The sequence below is a fragment of the Neolamprologus brichardi genome, chromosome 7, assembly GCF_056152115.1.
Source record: "Neolamprologus brichardi isolate AB-2024 chromosome 7, ASM5615211v1, whole genome shotgun sequence".
Classification (NCBI taxonomy): domain Eukaryota; kingdom Metazoa; phylum Chordata; class Actinopteri; order Cichliformes; family Cichlidae; genus Neolamprologus; species Neolamprologus brichardi.
In genome coordinates, this window is record NC_142110.1 from 58371755 (window position 1) to 58397367 (window position 25613).

General features: G+C 38.7%; 1 protein-coding gene across 4 annotated transcripts; it reads right to left on the reverse strand.

Moving 5' to 3' along the window:
* Positions 1–1876: 1876 nt before the first annotated feature.
* cnnm3 (cyclin and CBS domain divalent metal cation transport mediator 3) lies at positions 1877–24094 on the reverse strand. Of its 4 annotated transcripts, XM_006797279.3 has the most exons (12): positions 23378–24094; positions 22953–23287; positions 22203–22379; positions 21624–21781; positions 20400–20543; positions 20166–20324; positions 16680–16849; positions 15626–15722; positions 13746–13876; positions 11896–12022; positions 11619–11690; positions 1877–6435 (listed from the first exon to the last, which is right to left on the reverse strand). In XM_006797279.3, exons 1-11 carry the CDS (start codon positions 24071–24073, stop codon positions 11641–11643), a joined length of 2244 nt encoding a protein of 747 aa, XP_006797342.1. In that variant the 5' UTR covers positions 24074–24094; the 3' UTR covers positions 1877–6435; positions 11619–11640. The 4 variants fall into 4 exon arrangements, with proteins under 4 accessions (XP_006797342.1, XP_035766463.1, XP_006797340.1 ...); XM_035910570.2 differs by lacking the exon at positions 11619–11690 and having other exon boundaries at positions 20166–20321; XM_006797277.3 differs by lacking the exon at positions 11619–11690.
* Between the last annotated feature and the right edge of the window lie 1519 nt (positions 24095–25613).

Below are 25613 nucleotides of genomic sequence, written 5' to 3' on the forward strand. Positions count from 1 at the left end.
CATCGCTATCTAAAAGTGGATAAAAACATAAGTGTTGAAGACTATTAAGAGTAGCAGGTGTGTAGCATCGCTAACTAGCTAGCAACAAGCCTCCAACACAGTGCGTATGCTAGCGGCTAATCTAACTAACGAATTAACAACAGAGTGATTTTAGAACTATAAGATAAGCTTTGTGTCTTTTTTATAACAGTGACATGGTTGTATTTACCTTAAACGAGTCGTCAGTCGGGGTAAACCAGCACAAAAAAAAAACAAAAAAAAAAAAAAACACCTCGAGCAGCCGGGCTACGTAAAAAGTGTAGGGGGTCGTGTTTGCGGTCACGTCCAGCGGGTGTGTGGGCGGGAGCGTTACACAGTCGCTCCACCTCAAGTCACTACTGCGCAGACTGTGGCTCCAAATTTGCAAGATGGCAGCCTCCACAAGCGGGGTATTTTGGCTTCATTTTTGCACAATGGTAGGAGGCGGGGTCACGTCATCTACAGTCAATGGCAAATTGAACCTCCCCCACCCTCATTCAGATCTGGCCTTTGGAACTATCTTGTTTTCATGTGAAGTATAACCCTGAAGGTAAGTGCGTAATGGATAAAAGTAAAACAGTATGTCGGATGTGCCACGCAATGCTCAATTACATGGGTGGGAACTAGTGCGTTAGCACAGTTTGCTGTCCAGCCCCACGCACAGGACGAGCCGAGGTAGCTCGTTAACAGAGATTTGCCGTATTGTGGCGTTAACATCATTTCAGATTAACGCTGACAGCACTAGTGGGAAGACAATTAATATGACTGCACATTTACTCCGACATCATCCTAGTGCAAAGACAAGTGAAAGCAGACAAAAAACAACAAGCACACATGCTACAAACTTTACCCGAGTCATTTAGACAGCCGTTAGCACATGATTCTCCTTATGGGAACCTGATGTTTAATATGATCGAGAGAGAGAGAGAATTTTAATAAATGACAGATTAAAAAGGCATGAACATTTTTTTTCCCACAATTGAGCTTCCATAGTTCCTAAACATATAAGCAGCAAATAGGAGTCCGAACTTACGATAGCCCGTCTAGCTCAAAGTCTTCCTCACGGTGGAAAGTGGATTGTGCTTTGTTTGCTGTCCTCTCAGTATGTCGCACCCGGGTCAAATGACTGCTGCATGCATTTTAAGGTCTACTAGGCACGCCAGCCCTTGATTGCTTTAATTCAGCTCACCTGGCGGAGCAGCGCGCACCAGGCCGCGCTTAGTTGTAGATTGCACAAGGTCTAATCAGCGGCCACGCGCAAGCAGCAGCACAGAGCAGGTAGTGGGCAAGAGGAGGAAGAGAAGAGTAACAGCCACACCTACTAGGTCAGTGCAACAAGTAGATACCTGTCTCCAGTATCTTGCCTTCAGTTTTACTTGCCTCATTGTCTTTGATTCTTATCACCTGCATGCATCTCATTACACAGCTCCCTCCCTCCATTCGTCTTCTGCTTATCCAATTCGGTTTCCTTTAGCTGCCCTAACATATACTGGTGTCTGCATATATTTCTAACAGATTGATACAGTTGTCTCCTGCTAAAATTCCGCTCATTACAACACAGATGCTGCCATCTTCTGTTTAACTACAGTAAAACACTGAGCTCTGGCCAAGATTCAGGTGGAGTACGGGATTTATCCAGAGAACACCGTCAGGCATGTTTAGGCTGGAGTTGACAACTACCACACTAGAAACTGAAAATGTTGGGGGAATGTTGTGTTCAGGTTCCAAGTTGTTGTTTCAAGCAAACTGCTTTATTTGATCTTTATTTGCACTATGTCAGTATAAAAACCTCATGTCAGCGATCTCACGTCATGTCATATGCTGTGTATGAAAAGAAAAAGCAATCAAAATTAACATGTTCAGAACAGAATTGACTTTATTTCTTAAGAAATTACTGAAAGTGTTAAATTCAATGGAGTCCCAATATACCCAATACTGGCAGCATTCCAGAAAAAACAAACCATCAAAAATAACTTTAGAAGTTCTATACAAATGTAACTGAGAGCGAGCGAGCGAGAGAACTATTTAATTCTCAATAACTCGTCTGGTAACAGTATTGTACCTGGAAACTAAGACTTATTACCTATAAAATATTTCCTAGATTTATACTCCAAGTAGTCATTCAGTAATACATTATTCTTAACATCAGCAAACTGCCCAAGTTGCACAAAATCAGGATTATCTTTTTACATTCAATCTTTTGATAGAAATCAACTTTTTTAGAACAAAATATGAGCAAACTGCTGAAAAAAATATTTACTCACAATCCCATTATCAGGGAATTTGGGATTCTGCTGGAATATGGCAATACACTTGAATAATAGCACATACATGTGCACAGACTGAATCTAACATACATGGATCTGAAACACAAAGAAACACACTGTATCACAGCTGATACAGAGTAGACTCCTAAGCAACCCTGCACACCAGTGTGGGAAATACACCAGGTTGATTATGTAATGATTAACATGGTGTGTTTCCTATTGAAATGGCTTAATGGGCCATGAATTCTCAGGTTAAGTTGGCACCTGTGCATCTGAAAAATTGAAAGGAGACATTTAAAATGATTTAAATGTCTGTAATTTAAAACAGTTTCTAAAAATCAGTTATAGTCATCAACACAATGTAAAGAAACAACTTTGATGACTTCTTGTGTAATTATTCTTGTGCAACTTCTCACATTGCCACCTCTACAATGGAGTTGACAAGGTAAAGTTAGCATGAGCCATTGAGCCAAATTACTGGGATGTAAGCTAGGTTGAAATTAACTAGAATTATCCTTTAAGGGTTAGATTTAGATTTTAAAATCTACCTTATACAATGTAGTAGCCATTCCCAAACTAAAGATTGCTGGGCCTTTTTGGAACTCTTTGATCTCAACTGTGATTGTCATATAAACCTAAGATGAACCTGTACCCGTTTGTGCTTTCACTGATTCATTTTGATTTTCTGACAATTCACCTCATCAGTTTGGCCATTGCCAATTCACTTTCCATCACCTCACAAAACTGTATTTGCTCCCTTTGAGTTAAATTCCTCTATGAATGAGATAATAGGTCCTACAATGAAGAATAACATGTTGTTTTATATCCCACTGCTTTGTTTCATCGAGTTCTATTTAATTAATTATGCAGTGAAAGCTTTCCATTATAAGACTGACTCTTCCTGTCCTTCCTTGTTATCACTAATATTTTATCATCAACACAGGGATTATTTAGAAGCCACTTCTGACCTTTCTCACATGTTTACACACATGCAACAATGACTGACAGACATTTCAAATGTATGTCAAATGTACTGTCAGCATACTGGATAATGAATACTACAGTGCAGACTGGATGTTTTTCATGGTCTACAGGTGACATACTGTGTTGAACTCATATGGAGACACACATATACACACACACACACACACACACACACACACACACACACACACACACACACACACACACACACACACACACACAGGAATGCCAGCATAATTCAAAGAGGTGGGAAATAAGGTTATTTAAGGTGCTTCTGAAGCACAAACAAATGCTTGGGATTTGTTCAATCTAATCTTGTTTAACTACAGGGCAACTGCAGTTAAACAATATTAGAAACAACATTTCACCACATTCAGCCTTTCAGTGCCAATCTGATTTCCAGTTGCATGGATTAGACGACACACTGGGAACAGTGCAGGGAGCAGACCCTCTACTTAACCACAGTGCTCTGTGCTGTGCTGCTTACTGTATGCTCTCTGTTTACATGACTTGTGAAAAGCAGACCTACTCGTAGAAGCATCACAGCGTGTAAATTAGAACTTAGTTAAGGAACACTAGGAACAGCAACAATAGAAACATGTCCCATTTCTGTGTCACAGATCTGATTGCATAACTTTATATTAAATCTTGCTTTTCCTGATGACTTTATGGTCTCCTTTTATGGTTTCAAGTCCTATAAAAAGAAATTACGGTCTCCATTAGAGTCAAAATGTTAGTGTGATTGACAAGGTAGTAATGTGAACTGTCTCAATTCCATATCTTCTATACGGTCTATTGTTCCAACTGGTGTTTCCATAGGTCCTTTCAGACATGATGGATGTTTTTGTTTATCTAAAGGCATTGTATGGTCACATAAGTTACACCAATCTTTAAAAAGAATTCAACAAAAATCTCTAGCTCTTTCAGTACTCAATGTTTCTGAATTAAGCCTGCAGAGATGCAATAGATAACAACATAGTCTCACCTCCTTGGCCTGGTATTAGCAGCTAAGTAGGTGAGACTTAAAAAGCTGCAACCTAAAGTTTGGAGCAGAAATACAAAGTATCAAAAGTCAAAGTACAAGTACAAACCACGAGTCTGGAGTTTTGTTTGGAGACTGAGTGGGAAAAAATAACAACCTAAAAAACCCCTCAAAATTGTCTACATTTGGATATATATAATTTGTTAATATAAATGTCTATGCATCTCATTAGTATTTTTTGAGCTTTGATACTTTCTGGATTTCCTCCCCTTTATGGTAAAGTCTGTAGTGGCAGTCTTTCTGTAAAAGCTAATTCTTCGACCAATCAGGATTTGTCGGAAAAAAACAAAAAAAACCCCAAACCTGTTAGGTGTGCTGTTGGCCTTTTGCTAGACGTCATGCAAGGACCTCTATATTGGTTGAATTTCTATAGTCCTTTTCTTTGAATTTATTGCACATACTCAATCACACATGCCTGAAGGCATAATAACCAATCACAGCGGAAAGGCTGTCGACATCAAGATTAGAGAGCACTGATTTCTATAAAGGTCTCAAACATTATTAATACTAACAGGTGTTTAGTCTTGTGTTAAGGTCCCTTTAAACAGTAACACTGTAAGATGTCTAATTGTGTGGAGTGCCAAATAAAATTCCCTCTTAGACTATCAAATCTCCATTCCATCATGTCAGAGTGATTATGGTGAATGTGTGATGTGAAGTAATAAAAGATATGACAAATATCAGTTTATCAGCTTGTGACATCAATTTGGAAATCCTTTTGCATCTTTTCATCCTAAGTTTCATATTGAATTATAGTTCAATGTTCTGTCCTTATATTCTTTGTTTTGGAGAAACCACACTGTATTTTGTCTCACAGTAAGGCATGTTTCAATTTGACTTGCCAGTTTGGGGTAAAAAGAGAACAACAGGATAAACTAGCAGAAAGGTCAGTCACTTCTATGTATATAGTAACAATCAACAGCACCTGAGCTCTACAGGTCTACACTGTTAACCTCTATACTCAACAAAATGTTTCTAGAATTCTTTCAAAAGGCCGGTGCTGTGTTAGCCATGTTTTCTACCCTGACAAAACATTATTTGATTTTTCACAAATTCAAATTCGAATTTGTGAAAAATCAGTCAAGCTTCAAGAAACCTTTGCTACAGATCCAAGGTCTATGGTAGTAGAACCACACCCTAGAAAACCATCCATCAGCGACTGAAAGATCAAAGATGAAACACACACACAGAGTTAAATGAATTGAAAAATTCGGACGTACCTCGCATCTCGCCAAATAGTTTAACATCTTCCACAGTGCACAAATGTAAGGTGCAAATCTGCTTAGAACCCACTATCGAGTGTTTTTAATGTCTCAAAGGGACCGACATATCAATAAAGAGACAGACACAGACACACACACACACACACACACCTTTGGCATCAGACAGGCAAAAGTAAGGAATGGCAAAACAAGTTTAGTACAGAAGGCTCAATCTGGAAGTAAGGCACCACCAGATTAAAATGTATACTCAGTGGCAAGAAACAGCAATGGAACCCTTTGGAGATATTTGCATTTTGTATCAGCCCAGTTTTTAAAATAACAACAACAACAACAACAACCAAAAAATGCAGGGAAAGAGTTTTCCATAATTCAGTGCAAGTTTGACCTGCAGCTACAGGAAGCTCTTCTTTCAGACACATATAGTTTTGTATTGCTGATTGAAGCACATTGCGCTTCCGGCAAAGAAGATGATCAGATGACACTTTATAATGAATCCAAATAGAAACAAGGTCATTCCAAAGGATCCATGTACTTTTTCCTGCTACACCACATTTTTATTTGTATATACATAAACATGCACACACATAGTCCAAAGTTATTAAAAATTGCATAAAATAATAATTCCAATAGTAAGCACATAAAGGAATGTGGGTGGAAATGAACAGTGTGAACAGTAGATGTACATAAAAGACAAAAAGCACTTCCACTCCAGTCTTGTCCAATAACTAGGTTCCAGCCATAGATGATTTATCAATAATTACAAACAATAATATAAAAATCTCTACTTGGTCGGAGGAGGGCTTCCCCCCCCACCCCCAAACAACAGGCTGACAGAAACTGCACTACCCGTGAGCCTCATCTTCTGTGGAGCTCTTCTGGGCTCTGGTGCCACCTGTGGAATCTGACCAATGACAGGAGAGCTAGGATGAGTAAGGGGTCACATCATCACACTTATGTAAACCCACTCAGGGGGTTTAAGGTGGGGGTGGGTAGGGTGTTACAGTAATATGAAGAGGGGATTAAAAGATGATGGCAGGGGGAAAAAATATGAAACAATAGTCTGCCTCAAGACATGAAAGATAGCACGATTGATGAAGAAAAGCCAGTGATTAGGAAAGAGTTGTTCTTTGTCTATAAATACACTCACGTTTTCCCTCTGTATTATATTTTACATAAAATAACTAACAATAGTTTGCTATATTTCTGTATGCTGTATTCATTTTGGAGATATATCATGGGCCAAAATGATGACATGCAACTCAAAAATATTTTCAAGTACAGCTTTTCTCAGGAACACAGACTTTGTCATCACTTTAGTGCCATCTTTTGTCTTTTTTAATACACTTATGGTGATGTAACAAGTCCTCCAATAGGCATATGACGGGTCTCCGTTAAGTTTGAAATTAATTTCTGCTAATAACAGACTAACACATTTTCTCCCGTTGTTATGTTTTGCCTCCTTTCTAATAAAAACTTTAAATGACTGTGGTCATGGTTTCACGGATGACTCAGTCACACTGGAGCAAAAACAGGATGGAAACCAAAAACAAATGAAGCAATAAGCAAATCAGTGGTTACCAGGTAACTGCATTAAATGGCTGTCCTTCAGCAGCTGCATCCCTATTTGTGCAGAAGGTTTTGAACTTCAGTTTAAGATCTATGAGATTGTGACCAGACTATAAATGTAATGAGTTAATTCTGTGTATGTATGATGGTAAAAGATTTGAAATTGTTGCCCAACAATCTGTTATCAAGTTTACAAGGTCGAGTTGTCGAGTCTCTGTTGTTGCTTTATCACCATTTTGGGGCACCAAAGTCGCTCTGAAGATGGTAACTGACTGCGAGTGGCTACACACCTGGTCCCCATTGTTAAAGCAACCATTTCAAAAGCAATGAAACTTCTAGTTGATTACACAAGGTTGCAAAAATAATTTTGGTCATGCTGTAGTCTCCAGCAACTGTGCGTTAGATACCAATTTTACAATAGCAATACCAATGATCAATAGCTGCTAATGATATTTGTTTTTTTTTTCCAGGTGATTATTTTTCCATCCTTGTGCCAGGAGTACACAGACTTCTTAAGCCATCACAAAACTGATGTGATAATACATTAAATATATCAGCCAACGACATCAGTAATGCCAATCAACGTGGCCATGTCATTAGATATATCAGGGCACCTCAGTTTCATTTACTGCCCATGTGTTTTGTTTTGTTTTGTTTTTAATTTGTTTTTACATGGCTGACAGAGAAGTCAGAACCATGACTGTTTAAAAGAAAAATACAGTACTCTGCAAAAGTTTTAGCCAGGTGTGAAAAAATGCTGTAAAGAATGCTTTCAGAAATATGAATAATGATTGTTTATTTTTATCAATTTACAAAATAAAAAGTGAGAGAACAAAATAAAAATCTAAATCAAATCAATATCTGGTGTTACCACCTTTTGCCTTCAAACCATCAGCAATTATTATATGGAACAGCCAATCTCTGCTACCAAGGTGAGGTTGTGAAAGACCGTTTCATGTCATGGCAATATTGAGCACAGCCACAAGACACAAGGTAGTTATACTGCACCAGCAAGGTTTCTCCCAGACAAAGATTTCAAAGCAGACTGGGGTTTCAAGGTGTGCTGTTCAAGCTCTTTTGAAGAAGCACAAAGAAACGGGCAACGTTGAGGATCGTAGACTCAGTAGTTGGCCAAGGAAACAGTGCAGCAGATGAAAGACACATCAAGCTTATTACTCTTCGAAATTGGAAGATGTTCAACTGTGCTTTCAGCTCAGAACTGACATAAACCAGTGGGACCCAGGCACACCCACCCAGGTCCGGCCAGAAGTGGTCTTCATGGAAGAGTTGTTTCCAAGTTGGAGGTATGGCTTTTTGGCTGCAAGGCCAAGCGACTCAATTATGCACAGAAACATAGGAAATGGGGTGCAGAAAAATGGCAGCACATGCTCTAGACTTTTGACCCATGAGTCAAAATTTTAAATATTTGGCTGTAGCAGAAGGCAGCTTGTTCGTCAAAGGGCTGGAGAGTGGTACAATAATTATTGTCTGCACTAGAGATGGCACGATACCACTTTTTTATGTCCGATACCGATACCAATATCATAAATTTGGATATCTGCCGATACCGATATGAATCCGATATAGTGTGTTTTTTAATCAATAAAACGTTTTTTTTAATATCTTGCTGCATTTTGTATAAGTTCATACTCAAGTTTAAATAAATAACAACACTAAAGCTATTCTGTTATACCTGTATGTAAAAAATACACTGCGCCCAAAATATTTCATAGTTCAGCAACACTGATCAAACTACCTTAAACCTGCTCCATCCTCCCTATTCTGGTATTTTAAAGAGTACTTAGCAGAAATATTAAACAACCTAACTAATAGGGTTGCAAACTCCCAGCAAAAAAAAAAAAAAGGGAACCACCCTCCACCTCATGATGCTTAATCGATGTAATCAAATTTAATTTGATGCAGGGGGAAAATGCACAAAAATAAATTATTTTTCAAGAATAATTAAATAGATTCAACATCTTTCTTCAACAGAATTGCACAGATGGTATCTTCCCAAAGGAAAAAGTACTAGCTTACTAGGGTATATAAGACTTAACAGTTACTATATACAGTAATGGACTTCTATATATTTTACATCAGATTAAAACTTTGGGTGTAAGAGTCAGATAATTATTTCTTAAAAGCTAGACATTTTAAATGAGAATAAGAAAGAAAAGTATGTCTTTGTGCCCCCTTTTCCCTGTTCATGCCCTATCGGCCCCCCTGGCTAAACTTTGCTAGATCCGCCCCTGCACAGTTACCAGCCGTCAGCTACGTAGAAAAGGATCCTGGTGTACAAAGTAATATTAAATAAATTCTAACAACAGCTTATCAAGCTTAATAGTGCTGCTGTTGTTCAGCCGCTGGTTTCCTCTTTCTGGTGAGAAGTGGGCCAAAAACTAAGAGAGACGGACTCGCGACAGAAAAGCCGATCAGCTGATCATTAAGCAGTTCCACGATTGAAGTAGCAGCAGGAGAGAGAGAGAGAGAGAGAGAGAGAGAGAGAGAGAGAGAGAGAGAGAGAGAGGCAGTTGCTCCATAAGCTTTACAGACATTCAGAGATGAACTTACACACTTGCTTTACTTCTCTCTGGGAAAACTTCCTCGGAGATGAAATGCTGGTTTGCTAGCTAGGCTACAAATACACACAGCCGCTCTATCACGTGATGCACACTGCTGCGACGTGCTACGGTTATGAGCCGAGTTACGCTGTGTAGCAAGTTTTGTGAGGTGCTTTTTTGATATTTAATGGATCGGATTACATTTTTTATTTCTCGCCGATATCCGATCCAGTCATTTGGGTCAGTATCGGACCGATACCGATACGTAATATCGGATCGGTCCATCTCTAGTCTGCACGCAACAGTGAAGCATCATGGAGGTTGGTTGAAGGTTTAGGGCTGCATTTCTGCAAATGGAGTTAGACATTTGGTAAGGATTAATGGTGTTCTTAGTTCTGAAAAACACAGTCAGATACTTATCCATGCAATACCATCAGGTAGGCATATAATTGGCCCCAAATTTATTCTGCAGCAGGACAACGACCCCAAACATACATACACACAGACATCCAGAGAAGATATGTGGTTAGTTCTCCAAGATGTTTGGAACAAGCTACTAGCCGAGTTCCTTCAAAAACTGTGTGCAAGTGTACATAGTGTACCTGCTGTTTTGAAGGTGCATTGAATTGCTATCCTGAAGCAGCTGCATCCCTATTTGTGTAGAATTTTCTAAATTCTTTGTTTACAGCATTTTTTCACACCTGCCTGAAATATTTGCACAGTACTGTTTCTGGACAGATCTACAAGTTCCTCTCATGTTGGACAGAGATCATATTGGAGGCTCCAGAGAGTTTTTATTCCACACCAAGGCACAAAGGGTACATCCAAATGCTAGCTGGCTAACATGCTCAATTAGGAGAGAAATCTCTGAAACACAATATGGGATTGACATGAGGTTAGAGCTGTTAATTTATCACATAATATTGATCTTTTTAGTTCTTTTTTTATTTTATTTTATGCAGTTTCAAATTTACAGTCTAACATATATTTCACCTTTTAACCTTTTTTTGAAAATATTATAAGCCTTTTTGGGGGGAGGGATTTAATATTATTCTCAAAGAATAATTTTGCTTTATTTAACTCTGATATATTCCCCATTTCTAGAGCTGTGATTTGAAACAGCAATCTGCAGCTGCAGGGTGCTTTTGATGTCAGTATAATCCGTTCTGAGTGATTCTTCTTTTTCTGGAATCTGTACAATGAAGATGGTTCACTGTGGCAGTTTGAGTTATATTTATCTCATCCAATTTGTTCATGTAAACAAGGTGTGTTCCTTCCACACATTAACCAGTTGTGGAGTTCCACATGGTACTGTGCTAGAACTCGTGCCTTTCATGTTTGTCCAAATTAGAAAGCTCCACTTTAACACCTAGGCAGGACTGATAACTGAGCAGTTGAATGAACAAATCGCTTACATAGAACCTAACTGACCTGGAGAACCTGGTTCTTACATGTCTTTTCCTATTAAAAAGGATACTGTTCCTCCCCACCATGACTGAGTGCTTTGCTCATAGTGTACTGCTGAATTACTGAAGCTCTCTAACATCACAGTCATTACCTGACAGTACTCACGTACATTCAGACATTGTGAACTGAAAGTATAAAATAAAATTGAATTGAAGTTAATTGAACTGAGAGGACACAGTGGGCATTATCCATAAAGGCACATTATTGGGAAATATATCAGGTTAAAACAAACAGTTTTCACCTAAGTTCTCTCTATTGTAAGGTGTAGACCTACATTTTGGATGCCAGAGGACACAATTCATCACCATTTGTCACCTATGTTTTTATATACACCCAGATTCCTGTCATTAGCTTTGTGAAGGGCATCAATTCAGTAGAACAGCCATGCAGATTCAAAGAGACTCAGCTAACTACAGTAAAACTGGGAGAAGTGAGATGGTTCCAGAAACCAGAAATGGACACAGTCAGTGACAGGCTGCATTTCATTTACCTCATGCAACAAAACAAAAGTGTTAACAGTAGTTCTCAATGGTATCAAAGAATGAAAAGTTTACAGGGAACTCTGGACAGGCCAGAGCAGAGAGGACACATGGAGGCGCGCAAGGAGGGAAAAGAAAGAGAAAGAGAAAAAATTAATTTAGTTCAGCTGAAGGCAAAAAGGAATGCACATTCCTATAAACGTTTACAAAAGGCATCTGGAAAACAAAGCTTTGTAGTAGATGGGGCAGCACACCCGGCAAGTCAGACATCATTTTGAACAAAGCTACCTTGCGTGGTGTTTCTGTCATTAAGCAGCTTGGTCTGACTGTTCGGCAAAATCTTGATCTCAGGTGGATCTGGACTCTGGCCAGCGCGTGACGCCATGAGAGCATTGAGATACTGTAGACGTGTCACCTGCAAAACACACGTACACACAAGTTAGTAATGTCGCTGCAGGGTTTTGGATAAAACGAAAGGTTTTTAGGGAGTTTTTAGGACAACCTCATAATCATGAATTACAGTAGTCAAGCATCAGCTAGGGGAATAACGGCATTACAAGTAACCGAGTTACTAACGGCGTTACTTTTTTCAGTAGCGAGTAATCTAACTAATTACCATTTCTATCGTTACAACGCGGTTACCGTTACTAACAAGAAAATGCGGTGCGGTCGCGTTACTATTTTTCAACAAACAGATGCTGTCTTCAGTTTACCGCATCTTTTATCAGTTGCACGGAAGTAGCTGTAAGTAATCTGGGCACTACAGCTTTAAGCACCTGCACGGATGGCAATCACTTTCTGCCCAACAATCACTTTTTGGCACAACACCTGTAGCTAAGGGGGCAAAACAATCGCTTGAGTGCTGCTGTTTGACTGAAGAAGAATAAAGTAGTCGTGGTAAGCCAATCACATGACCACCTCACGATGACAAACCAACAAGGTGATATATACCAGTTTTTAAATTGTGTTGGTAGACCACGTAAAACCAGAGTCATGATAAACAAATTTGTGGCGTTTTTTCCTCAATAGTTTTGTCACGTTTAATGTCTAAGGACAGCGCTAGCAAGCACTCTCAGCAAAAGAGAGAGAGCGAGTTTTGAGATGTGAGAGATTTGTGACGTTCAGCATATTTGGAGTCTGTAATTAATGTGTTGTCTTGTCTAGTTAGGTGTTGTGGATAGTATTGTGTTGTGTGTCAGAACAATGAGGTGACTGCTGTCTCCAGGTAGAAACAGGAGTGATACACCTGCTGCTGTCAGACCTGCAGGTATCAGGCAGTGATGTTCTCCTTTATAGCGGATAGAAATTATTTTTTTGGAGTGGATCTTATTGAATGCAGAACACCTGATTGTTCTGTAAATAGTTTGAAATGGTTATTAAAAAAGGGGGTAAAAGGTAAATGGCTGCAAATAACTTTGTTGTTTGCAAAACTTTTGCATATGATTTTAAAATGGACAATTTATAATTGCATTTAAAGTTATGAAATATGATTGAATAAACATGTTTGTGGTTGTTACAGTAAAACATAACTTTTTCTATTCGGATTTTATGTTTTTTGTCTAATTTTAGATCAATTGTGTTAATACAGTATATCAAAATGAGGTTGTGCTAAAAAGGATAATACTAAACAAGGCAAGTAAATAGTTTGAAGGTGAAATGTAGAGGGGAAATCTAAAGTAGTTAAAAATGGCCAATTATACCCTGGACCCCAGTGGGTTAAACATTTTTTTTAAAGTAACGCAATAGTTACTTTTCAAGTAATTAATTACTTTTAGAATCTTGTAACTCAGTTACTAACTCGGTTACTTTTTTGAAGAAGTAACTAGTAACTATAATTAATTACTTTTTCAAAGTAACTTGCCCAACACTGTTGAGCATAGAAGTAATAAATGCATGACTTAGTTAGGGCTGGATTCCCACTGTCACCAAAAGCTTGCTCATCGGGATTATCTGATTGTTGGGGTTTTCTCTGTATTATTGTAGGCTCTGTTAAACTGTTATATTCTTTATATTTCTGTAACTGTATTATCAATTTGTTGTCTATGATACGCTTTACTAACCAATACAGATTAAATTAAAACTTTTTAATGCTTTGTTATGGATGAATACTATCCAAGAGAAAAGACACATATACAAACTCGTATGAGCTGGAGGTCCGTGAGAGCTCGGACGGTGTAGTCAGGGCAATAGCTGGACGGGCTTGTGGCTTCTGCTGACTCAAAAGGATCCCTGGGAGAGTGACGCTGAGTTGACACCGGAGACTGGTGCACTGAAATTGCACAATCATACACACAGTCTGCACATTATCTGGAGCATTGCAAATTTGAGCTCTTTTGTCTTCTTATTGTCACCAACTCATTGTTATGAAAACACACTGAAACACAGCATTATGATTTAGTAGAAATCATACTTTTAAGAAATACTTTTAGCTTATTGTATGCTTAACTGGTTTGAAGATAAAATTTTGAGGTGTGCCTGAAGCAACTGACAAACCCTTGGAACAAGTATTATACTTATTATGAAGAATGTGTAAAAAATCTTATCAATTAACTAATATGTAAGTATATATGATAAAGTTTAAATCTAATTTCTTCAAACCTTGCTATGGAGAGAATTAAGAGAAAACTGCTAACTTGAAAATGTAGCTTATGATTGGAAGTTTACATGGTTTAGTGACCATTAAATAATGTAATTTTAATGTACTTAAATCACAGTTAAGGTTTTAATCTTGGTATAAATAAAATGAGAGGTAAATAATAAAAAGGTAACAAAATTTGGTCCCACTTAAAGCCAACTAGTTTAGCTTTAAACTGTAGTTCACATAATTTTTGTTAGGTGCCTTTAAATTGCTATTTCTAATGTCTTCAACTAGGATTTAACTAACATGCTACCAATACTGTAAATGTTACCCATGGGCTCCATTAATGCTTTGAGTCACTCCTGCTCAAAATCTCTTCCCATATTTTTTATTTAAAATTAGGCAATTATTTTGGTCATTTATCAAACAAAAATATTAATCATTTAAAATGAGCAATAAGGTCTAGATTAAACAGAAAAATTGTTATAATTATAATACTATATGGCCAAACCTAAAGGGAATACCTAAAATGAGCATTATATGCATGAAGTCTTTTATGCTGATATGAAAATGAAGGCTTTGGGGTTAAAATCCAGGCATTAAATATAAACTCCAAGAATTTCTTTAAAACTTTACGAAAAAAAATATCCATGCATGTAAAACAGGACATTTTGGCTGATTTTAATTTATCCTGCTCAATTTGTTTTCTTATTTTTTATGACTTAGCATACAAACCTAGCCCTAACGTGATTTATTAATATCTGTTGTCTACTATGTATGCAAAAACAACATTTAACTGCTCCAGCAGCTCAGTGTGATTTTATTTGCAGTATTTTCTGTAGGATGTAAAATGTTTTAGGGGTCAGACAAAAATGTGACATGAAAGATGTCACTTCAGGCTTTTAAAATTGTGAAGATGATTCGTGGATTTTATTTACTAAGAAAAATAATGAAAATAATAAGACACATATTCTTACTTACAGCTGGAAGTCTAGTGGTGAAATGAAACTCTTGAATACAATATCTCTAAATAATTATCGGGATTCTCAGTGCTTAATACACAATTTTCCAGGCCATTCGGAGTGACACACACGCACACGCGCTTTGAAATGCATTAATATAATGTAAAGTACATTACTGTATATGTAATATTGTTTTAGTATTCTACAGGAATGCTGTGAAATTGCCCTGTTTATCTTACTTAAAACATTTTAATAAAATTTGTAAATGGTTTTGTTATGAGTGTTAAAACAATCTATTCAATAAGTGGCTACACACTGTAATCTTAACTTTTTAAATATGGCTTTTAATTTTAATTCATGAAGTATACACAATCTTAACAAACATGATGATGCATTTAAATGCCCAGAAATCTGTATGATTAGTCTTCGGGTGAATTGTCCCTGCATTGTGAAGCAATTCTGTGTTTTGTAAACTCACCTGAAGATGGCAGCGTCAAAGCAGACACGCCATAGTACGTAAATGCTCCATTTTCAAATTTCAGCCCCTCTTTGCCAATCTCCACTTCTACACGGCCCTGACAAGGAGCAAACAAGAAACATGCACACAATGAATGAATATTGTTTTTGGAAACAAGAGAAAACGTATACAATAAACTCACAAGAATGTCCTTGCAACTTATACTGCTTTGCTTGTGTTACCTATATCCTTATTTCTGGATTATGTTTTCCACTGTCAGTGATTTTCAGGTTAGGTCAGGCTAGACTGTATTTTACTGTCTTAAATTTGTACTTTTACTATTAAGTGTGTTTTTGATGTATGTATGATCATACATACATACATACACACACACACACACAAAAGAGCTCGAGAACATGTGGAGGGTGAAGGTTACGGTGGTCCCAGTGGTAATCGGAGCACTAGGTGCAGTGACTCCCAAGCTAGGCGAGTGGCTCCAGCAGATCCCGGGAACAACAGCGGAGATCTCTGTCCAGAACAGCGCAGTCCTAGGAACAGCTAAGATACTGCGCTGGACCCTCAAGCTCCCAGGCCTCTGGTAGAGGACCCGAGCTTGAAGGATTGACCGCCCACAGGGGCGAGTGGGGAATTTATATATATATATATATAAAATGACAAACATGGTCTAAAATGTTCTAAAAGGTAATAATAATTATATCCAAAGGAAACAAGAAAAATATGCATGATATTATAAAAAGTATTTTGGTAAAATATGGAAACGATCTCTTGGTTCCCCAGTTTGAAACTGTTATACTGAATCCTCACATTTAGTACAGGGCAATAGATGTACATATGTAAAACTGGTGTCAATCTTCTCTCTACTTCAAGCAAGAAAGCAAATAAATAAAGATATTAAGCTATTCTTTGAATTCACTTTACAGACTGACTTAAGCTACCAGTTTAACTTTGAAGTTGAATCTTCTGTGGTAGAAACTTTCAAGTATATATTTGTTCCTGTCAGACAAAATTTGGTTTTGCTAAAAGTTTTTAAAAGTGTGGGTATATGAGCAAATACCTGCAGCAGAAGGATGAAATAGTCCACTGGGTGGTTGCGGGTGTAAAGATAGTGTGCTGGGCTCAGACGGTTGTTAGGGTCAAAGTGCACTTCCTGGTTGACACTGGGGTGACGGAGCAGGTGGAACAGGACCTTCTCAGATACACGTGCTGGGCTGAAGTGTTCCACTTCTAAAGAGGCCAAAGGTCAAATTGGACAAGTGAACTCATTGTCTGGACAATAATGAAATGCATTTACACAAGTTTAAGGCACTTGACAATTTCCTTTTTCCTTCTACCTTTACCATTTTGCAGTTTACAGTTTTTTCTGTTTTACCAAATCAAGCACGCCACAAAGTCAAGCTAGGACAAATCACTTGATTTTAAAGTCATGCCTCACCTTCTATGGATTTAGATGGTAAACCTAATGACAGGTATTCCTTTAAAGTTATCCTGCAGCTTTAGGCAGGCTATCTGCAAACTTTGCAACCCATATCCACCTCAGCTCCTCTCTGTTATACTGGACTGACTCAAAATGTGTCATATTTGTTGTTGATTATGAATCGGTCCTATGATGAGGCAGCATTTACAAGGAAGTGTGTGATTTCTTCCTTGTGCCTTCCACGTAATGTTTATTAATAGATGGAAATATCGTTTTAACCATGTCATATTTTGGGTTAACAATAGATTCTATTCTTTCACATCATGGGACCTACAGTGACTGCAACCGCACCTCCCCTAGAAAGTCAATGGATAATTTGAAATGACTTGTCAGGTGGACACTTCCTTAAAGGGGCCCCAGAGCTTTTACCCCAAGTACTTTTTTCTGTATGGTGTTTGTACTTTTACTTAAGTATATGATCTGAACACTTTTCTCTACCGCTGGACGCAATGAAATTTGTTGAATATTGGCTGTAAATGGACTGGTTCTTATATAGCGCTTTTCTACTCTGAGCACTCAAAGTGCTTTACACAACAATGAAGTAGTGTTACTAGCTGTGACCAGTCGAGGCTCAATTCTTTGAATGCTTCAGTAGCTTTTGCCAAAGACATCAATACTGGACCTTAGGTTCAGAGTTGAGTCATGATATACAAGCCTGTTTTCAGACAGAGGAAAGATAAAGGTGAGAACTAATTAATCTACTATTAGTTATTAGGGTCACTCTAATAATTTTTGCTGTGCTTACCAAGGCAATAATAATATGAGGAAGGGTTATGACTTAAACGTAGTCATGACTCATATGCAGCGTAGCTTCATGTTTAAAGGGAGTTCTTCCTTCCCATCGACTCAAGGAGCTGCTTACAGGGAATAGTCTATGATTGTTGGGGTTTGCTCAATAATACTGTAGTCTTGACCTTACAATCTAAAGTGGTTTGAAATGACACTATTTGAATAACTGAAATAAGTAGTCTGGAAGGTTTCCTCTAGAATCTTTAAGTACACTGGCTGAACATTTTATTAGGTACACCTGTTCAGCTACTTAAACACAAATGTCTAGTCAGCTTTTTACATTGCACCAACTCAACACATTTAAGCATGTTCACATGATCAAGATGACTTGTACAGTAAAAACAGAGCATCCGAATCGAGAAGAAAACTAAATTAAGTGACTTTGAATAGTTGTTGGTGCCAAATAGGCTGGGCTGGATATTTCAGAAACTGCAGCTATACTGTGTTTTTTCTCTCACAATCACCTCTAAGGTTTACAGAGAATTGTTCGAAAACAAGAAATATCCAGATGGAAGGGTTTTTTTGGGTGATAAGACCATGTTGATGACAGAGCAAAATGGCCAGACTACCTCAAGTTAATAATAAAACAACAGTAACTCAAATAAGCACTCACTGCAACAAAGGTATGCAGAAGAGCATGTCTGAATGCACAACACATCAAACTTTTAAGCAGACAGGCTGCACCAGGAAAAGAGCACAGCGGGTGCCATGATGATAAGTTGACTATACTCAAATAGCTGCCACAATTACCAGATCCTTTGAGGATCACAGATGTGCAGTGGACAAATCAAATGGTAACATGTCAACACTAATCAAAACCTCTTAAAAAATGTTTACAAACCTTGCTGAATCTGACATGAAGACTGAGGATTTGAAGCTGTTATAGCTGCAAAGGCTGAGCCCACATCATTTTAAACCCTCTGGCTTAGAATGGGATGTCACACAGTTGATAATGGTGTGAAGGCAGACGAGTGAATGCTTTTGTCAATACAGTTTATATTGGCGGGGTCACTGCATTAAACTTTCTAAAATTAGTTAGACATTACTTGACTATGCACCACTTTCTAGACAGCTGTGACACTGCACGTATTGCTAAATAATAGAGTCGGAGCCCCAAAGCTTCTTAAAGTTGTTGTTTTTTGTAATGTCAAAAAGCTAGTGTAGTGTAACTATGGTGTAACCCAACCTCTGCGTTGATACAATCTGAGAAGCAAAATCCTTTAAAGGGAGAACATGTTTTGGGAAAATGGCAAAAATGGGCAACCCCCATCATCAACTGATACCTATTTTAACAAGTATTTGGGTAAATAAAAAGCAGAGGCCCATTTCAAATTTAAATATGAATAAGTGCCAATGTGAACCATGGTTTTTGTCTTACAAAATTGAGAAAACAGTCAAATGTAAAACTATTACATTTTATTCTCCATAGTACAGTATGAGAGAAATATGGCAACAAGCAAATTAGCTTCATTGAGTCAATAAGCATGATAAATGATCCAGGGTTAACTCTCTGGAAAAAGGAAACTAGTTTGCAGAAAGCGAACTCTGGGCCAACAAATTTGGACAAAGACACATTAAACCTGCTGTTGAGAACATACACTTGGTGCCTTTTACAGACAAAAAGATATTTCAGGTTTATACAGTGGAATATTTTGTAATAGGACAGCCTATCCAAATGAATCCTACACTCCACTCACGCCATGCGGTTTATCTGGACATCACGCACATTTATCCACACACAGAGTCCAGCAATTCCTAACACAAGATTTTGCACAACCTACACAAAGTGGTCATTTGGTTATTAGACCATACTCCAACCTTATGGTACAATGCTGGTTATTATTAAAATGAACTGCTGTAGCCAAGTAAGTAAGGATATCATTAGCAAGCCTTTCACTGTCATGTGCATATTTTTGTAATTGCGGAATTTGTCCCTGTTAGTAAATCTGGTGTTGTTGATATGTTGATTCATGCTGAAGAGATTGTGCAGAAAATTATTGTTGTTGTTTTCCTTTTCTTTTTTTTGAGATGTTTGACCTAAAACTTTACTTTGTTGTTCTGACATTTAAATACAAACACATTTTTACACATTATACATTTACACATTTCCTGTAAGGGAAAATGTCAAAGTCAGAGACTGGTCTCAACTCACCTTTAACCAGTTACTGCTTGGTTGACCAGGTCGGTGGCATAATCATTACATGTGCTGTGTTAAACTGTGACTATTTTATTCATGTGCTAGCTTTGGTCAGTAAAGATTTACAGATAAACACATACCTCTGGACAGGAAGCGGTGTGTGGCTAGCAGGAGTTGTGGTGAAGTGCGGATCTTGGGTTCTCCTTCAGGAGGCTTGAAAAGAGAAAACTCCTCATGGGTGCTGCGAGGCTCCAGAGGAATCTCCAGTGGAGTGAGGGGACGCTTTACTTTCCTGTCTACTGCAAGGGGAGTCAATAATAACAATAAATAACAATACAAGAAGCAAAGAAGCCAATACTCCAAAAGACACTCACAGTAGCCATCAGATTCATCCAGGATCTCCGACTTGATGATCTCCTCTATGACATCCTCTAAAGTGACCAAACCCAGCACCTCATAGAAAGGATCTCCCTCTCCCTCATTGTTCACCTTCTGGACGATGGCCATGTGAGAGTTGCCTGATTAAAGGATAAAGGTTAAATGGCAAATTATAGTGAGGAAAAAGGTACTTAGAGTAAAAAGAGTAACTCTGAATTATAAAGGAGCCATAACAGGAAGGAGGGCTACAAAGTCATAACTTACAGGAGTGATTTTCTTTAGATTCAGTGTGATAAAGTTACTGTTTAAGTCATTTCCAGTACAAACTTCTTAGAAATTACAGAAATAAGCATCTATTAAATTCACAACATGCCAGTGATATTCTGTCTGGACTACATTAGTCAGGACAGGCCTGCACTAATTTATAGTTGGCAGTATAGCAGTTCTGGCACCTCTTTACCTTCTATAGAAAAATCAAATTAAAGTTCAGGGCAGGCGTCAATGATGATAAATATTTAATTAATGAAGTCAGATACAGTACAAAAAGCAAGATCTGGGGTTGAGATGGGTTGTAAGGCAGTTTACAGATGCATAACAGACACACTGAAGCCACTTAAATAGTGCCCTATATGAGATTTACTAATAAAATGTGTAAAACGGAATCAGTTGAATCATCATCATCATCATCAGCTAATCTGAAGTGGGATTAGCTGGCATTCTCTGCTATTTTTAAGATTGTCTGTACAAGCATATTCTTTTGCAATAAGAGCTACCAACAGCTAATTAATTGTACTTTAGTATACATTTATTAAAGGTCAATAAAAATATAAAATATATAGGATACTCAGGCTTTATTTATTTACTTTATTTATATCACTTCTCAAAAGGATGACATTATATACTTATCTATCAAGGCTTATTAGCTTCAGGATAACAGCAGTCAGCCTGGTTCTGCCTCTATCTGTCTCTTGTTGTTGAAAGGGGGCCAACTCATAAGGGACTGTCTAACTGTTTTGGGTTTCTCTCTCTAATACTTTAAAGATTTGATCAAAGCATGTATCAGGCGTCATGAGACTTGAGACTTTTAATAATTCAGGATATAAGCAAAATGAAAGCTCCAAAATAAAAATAAATGTAAATAAAAAAGGTGAAAAGCTTGCAGCATGGCAACTGTATTTTCTATGATTCCAACCATTCCCACAAATCAAACAGCAGCCAACCTTTTTTGAATTCCTCCAACATGGCATCTAGTTTGGTATCATTGAACACAAAGTGCAGAGGGTGATTGTAGAACTTGGTGATAGTCGTCATTGGGGTGCAGTCTTCTGGATCAACCAGAGCCAAGTCTTTCACATAAAGGATTTCCACAATGTTAGACCTGAAGGAAATCAAACAAAGGCTTATGATTGGTATGAATTTGAATATGAAATGTCTCCCAAAGACCTTTCCATTGCACTCTTATGGCTACCATTATATTCATTCTTTGGTAAAAATGTTGAAGTTATAAAAGGCCTGGACACACATACTCTGGTTATTATTAAGAATATTTTCCATGTGCTAGATTATAAGAAAATGTACACTTGTGCGGTTGTCTTTTTGTCATGGTGGTTTCAAGGAAAAGACGTTTTTAAATGAGTGAATCCAAGGATTTACATTTATTCAACGTTATACCAAGAAGCCTAATTCAAAGCTGCCAATTCTACAGATACTCTGTTCAGATGAGGTAAATGCTGCCATGTCAAGTTTTTATGCCGTGTTTTTGTTAAGCTATTAAGTGAGTGTTGTGTTGCTGATCCCACCTCTCTTCCTCATAAATGGGCACACGGGTGTAACCACTCTGCATGATCTCAGACATAGTGGAGAAGTCTAGGACAGCCGAGCTAGGCAGCATGAAGCAGTCTTTCAGAGGTGTCAAGATGTCCTCCACGGTCTTAATGCGCAATGTCCCACGACTGAACTCCTCCTTTACAAACTCACTACAAACATAATGAAGAAAACAACTGAGTCAACAATCAAGTCAATTATCAAATCTTCTAGGCCAATCTTTAAGAACCAACTTCAAGTCAGGTCTCAAATCCTACAAATTTAATGCAGATTAGTCCTAAAAAGTCTATTGAACCAAGTTCAAGTCGAGTCTTAAATCTTTTGACAATGAGTCTGAGTCTAAGGTGTTAATACGGTTAGACCAATACACACATGGCAAACTGAGTCTTGAGACTTAATCTGGCTCAAGCATAAATTTTTTTACAGTGTTAGGCTACTATGGGGTCAAATATATGTCCTGTATGTTAGTGAATCTAACATAATGTACCATAAGAATTATGCACTGTAGAGTACGACAGAACACACTTTTTGTTGGTTATGTCCTATAGTATCTTTTTTTTCTAGTTCTGTTTACTCTGTATGTTCAGAAGCATCATGTGTGTTTTTCTTTCTTAAAAAACAAACAAACAGATTGCTTGATAAAAGGTTTTTTTTACCAAGTGTCAATACTCATCGCACCTCTATGTCAGATCTCTGTGATACTCTCCCAAGTCCACTATATTTACCTGTAAGGATCATTCACGTTTGCCCGTACCATCTCCATGGCCCTCTCCCTTATCCCACAGGTACTGATGTCTCTCCTCAGCCCTAGATCCAGAATCAGGCCCAGAGGGCAAGACAGGGGGCAGGTAAGCACCATGCAAACCTGGGCCAGCCAGGTCAGACCAGGTGCCAGCTGGAAGCCGTAACCGGAGCACAAGATGTGAGGAGCCAGCTCAGCTAGGAAGAAGATAAGGAAGCCGCTGTTGAACACAGCAGAGACGATGGAGCCCAGTGCCCGGTACAAGAGCACACCGAGGACAGAGTGCCCCAGAGCACACAGGAACAACAAAGAACATGCCTGCGGTGGAAAAGACATGCGTTTAGAAAACACTACTTCATTTGCACCTTTCTTTCCCTGTGGCTTCCCCAAGTGCTTTTAGAAACTCACCATGAAGTTCCCCCTTCTCCTGATCGGCTCCAGCCGTTTGGCGGCTCGTTTCTCTTCCTCGGATCCACAGCTGTGTAGGACATAAAGCTCGACTGGGTCCAGCCACAAAAGGCTCAGGTTCACCGTCCTCAGCAATCCGCAGATCATAAGCACAAGCACTATCAGTACGGCCAGACCCCACGGCGGGATGTAGTCTGCAGGCAGATCCGTGTCGGTGTTTATTCGCAGTCTGTCCAGGCCCGCAGATGTCCATGTCTCTCCACTCCGCACACACAGGTGGTAGTAGGTCTGCTCGTTGCCAGCTTCCCCCACAGAGGTGCTAACCTCCACAGTTAGAAGCACGCTGTGCGCATCGTCGAGTTCTAAATTGGTCACCTTTAACTTGGAGTCCTGGCGGTTGGACTGCTCCTCGCAAGGGTCCGGTGTATCACCGACAGCCCCAGCCGCCCCGCCAGCTGCCCCTGCGAACGCGACCCACGGCAAGCTTCCATTCAGATTAAACCCGAAGAGACGGAGCTTAAACGTGGCTCCTTTTGGTGCTGAAATGATACGACCCTTCATGCACAGCGGATCCACTGGTTCTTCCAGTCGCAGCCCCAAAACCTGCGGAGCTTTCTGGCTGCAGGCGCCGTACCTGATTCCGCAGAACAACACTACCATCAACAGGAACCGTAGACCTGCTAGGCTGGCCACCATATTGGAATTGGTCAGTTTGGCTTTGCCTGGATCACGTGACTTTAGCCCCGCAGCGGCCCCGCCCCCAGGGGGGTTGAGTCAATGAAGCAAAACAAACAGCGCAACTGAGCTGCACGGCGGCCATTACGGTTCCACACACGCGCGCACAGGCCTGTGTCGATCCGTACCGGAAACCCGATCGGTACCCCGCATGCGCAAATCTTACGTCACTTCCTCTCTTTGCCAACATTGCGACATTCAATATATTTGAATGATACGGTTAGCGCCCAGTTAGCTCTTAGCATTTCTCAACAGCTCTGCCTTCTGTTCGACTACCGGGACATTTAAACAATGGATAATCCGTTTCCGCAACAAATTTTTGCTTTTCTCCTCAACAGAGAGCGTTCCCGATTGAACAACAGCGCCGTAAAATAAGAAGAATAGTGCCTAATGACAGAGTTAATAATACAGACTTTGTAATATGTCACGTGAAGATTCAGCAGCCAGATGAAGTGTTTACTGGCAATTGACAGTGATAGTGGACATCATCATCACTATTCCAACAATCCTCTCCACACAGACAAGCATAAACACACTCGACTATCACTAAATCAAATTTAACACACGTTTGTAATGACGCTAATTTAGTTTACAATAGGGTTCATTCGCTCAGTCAGCAGGTGGCGGTATCCTCGTACACTGGGGAGTACACTGCCATTAAACGAACAGAAGAAGAAGAAAACCCCTGCACATGCGCGGTACGGATCAGGTAGACCGATTTGTACGGTCCGACTTTGCACATGCGCAGTAAGGGAGCTGTTGTCTATTTTGATTAAAAACAGTCACATTGAGGGGTTAACTGTGATGATAATAATCAGTCAGCTCGCAGATGATACCTGTGGAACGCCAGGACTGCCATAATGAATTAATTAAATACACCATTAAATAATTAATTAAATGTGTCAATAATTAATTAAAATGGGAAATAATTAATTAAATTAATAGTTATGACACATGTAATTAATTAATTATTGACACATTTAATTAATTATTTATGTATTTCACATTTTAATTAATTATTGACACATTTAATTAATTATTTATTGACACATTTAATTAATTATTTATGTATTTCACATTTTAATTAATTATTGACACATTTAATTAATTATTTAATGATATATTTATTTATTTCATTTTGGCAGTCCTGGCGCCTGGCTCTCATCATGAAATAATTTTATCTGTCAACCTCACCCATCAAACGCAGGGGGCGGGGTTAACGCTGCCCATGCAGCTTCTCTAACATTTGATTGGTTGCCGTGCAAAGTAAGTCAAAACAGGTCGATCCTAGATAATCGATTGCTTGTGTAGACTTGGGGCAGCCAGGTATCCCAGAATGCATTTCAAATCACAGGCAGCAATGTTGGTGGTGTAGTTTTAAAATACCCCGTTTTTCTGTCACCAACTACACTTTTAACAGTGTTTTAGCTGCGAATGTCGCGCTGTAATCTTCACATGTCGGGTCAGGTTGTCAACATAGAACATGTTTGCAAAGGTGCTC

Bases quoted from the DNA above. Each gene is read 5' to 3' on its own strand.
- cnnm3 (XM_006797277.3), bottom strand. From the start codon at position 24,073: ATGGTGGCCAGCCTAGCAGGTCTACGGTTCCTGTTGATGGTAGTGTTG. The intron at 21,782-22,202 runs GTGGGATCAGCA...GATTTCCTTCAG, and splicing joins CCCATTTATGAGGAAGAGAG to GTCTAACATTGTGGAAATCC. The intron at 20,544-21,623 runs GTTGGCTGCTGT...TCCTTTAATCAG, and splicing joins GTTGGAGGAATTCAAAAAAG to GCAACTCTCACATGGCCATC.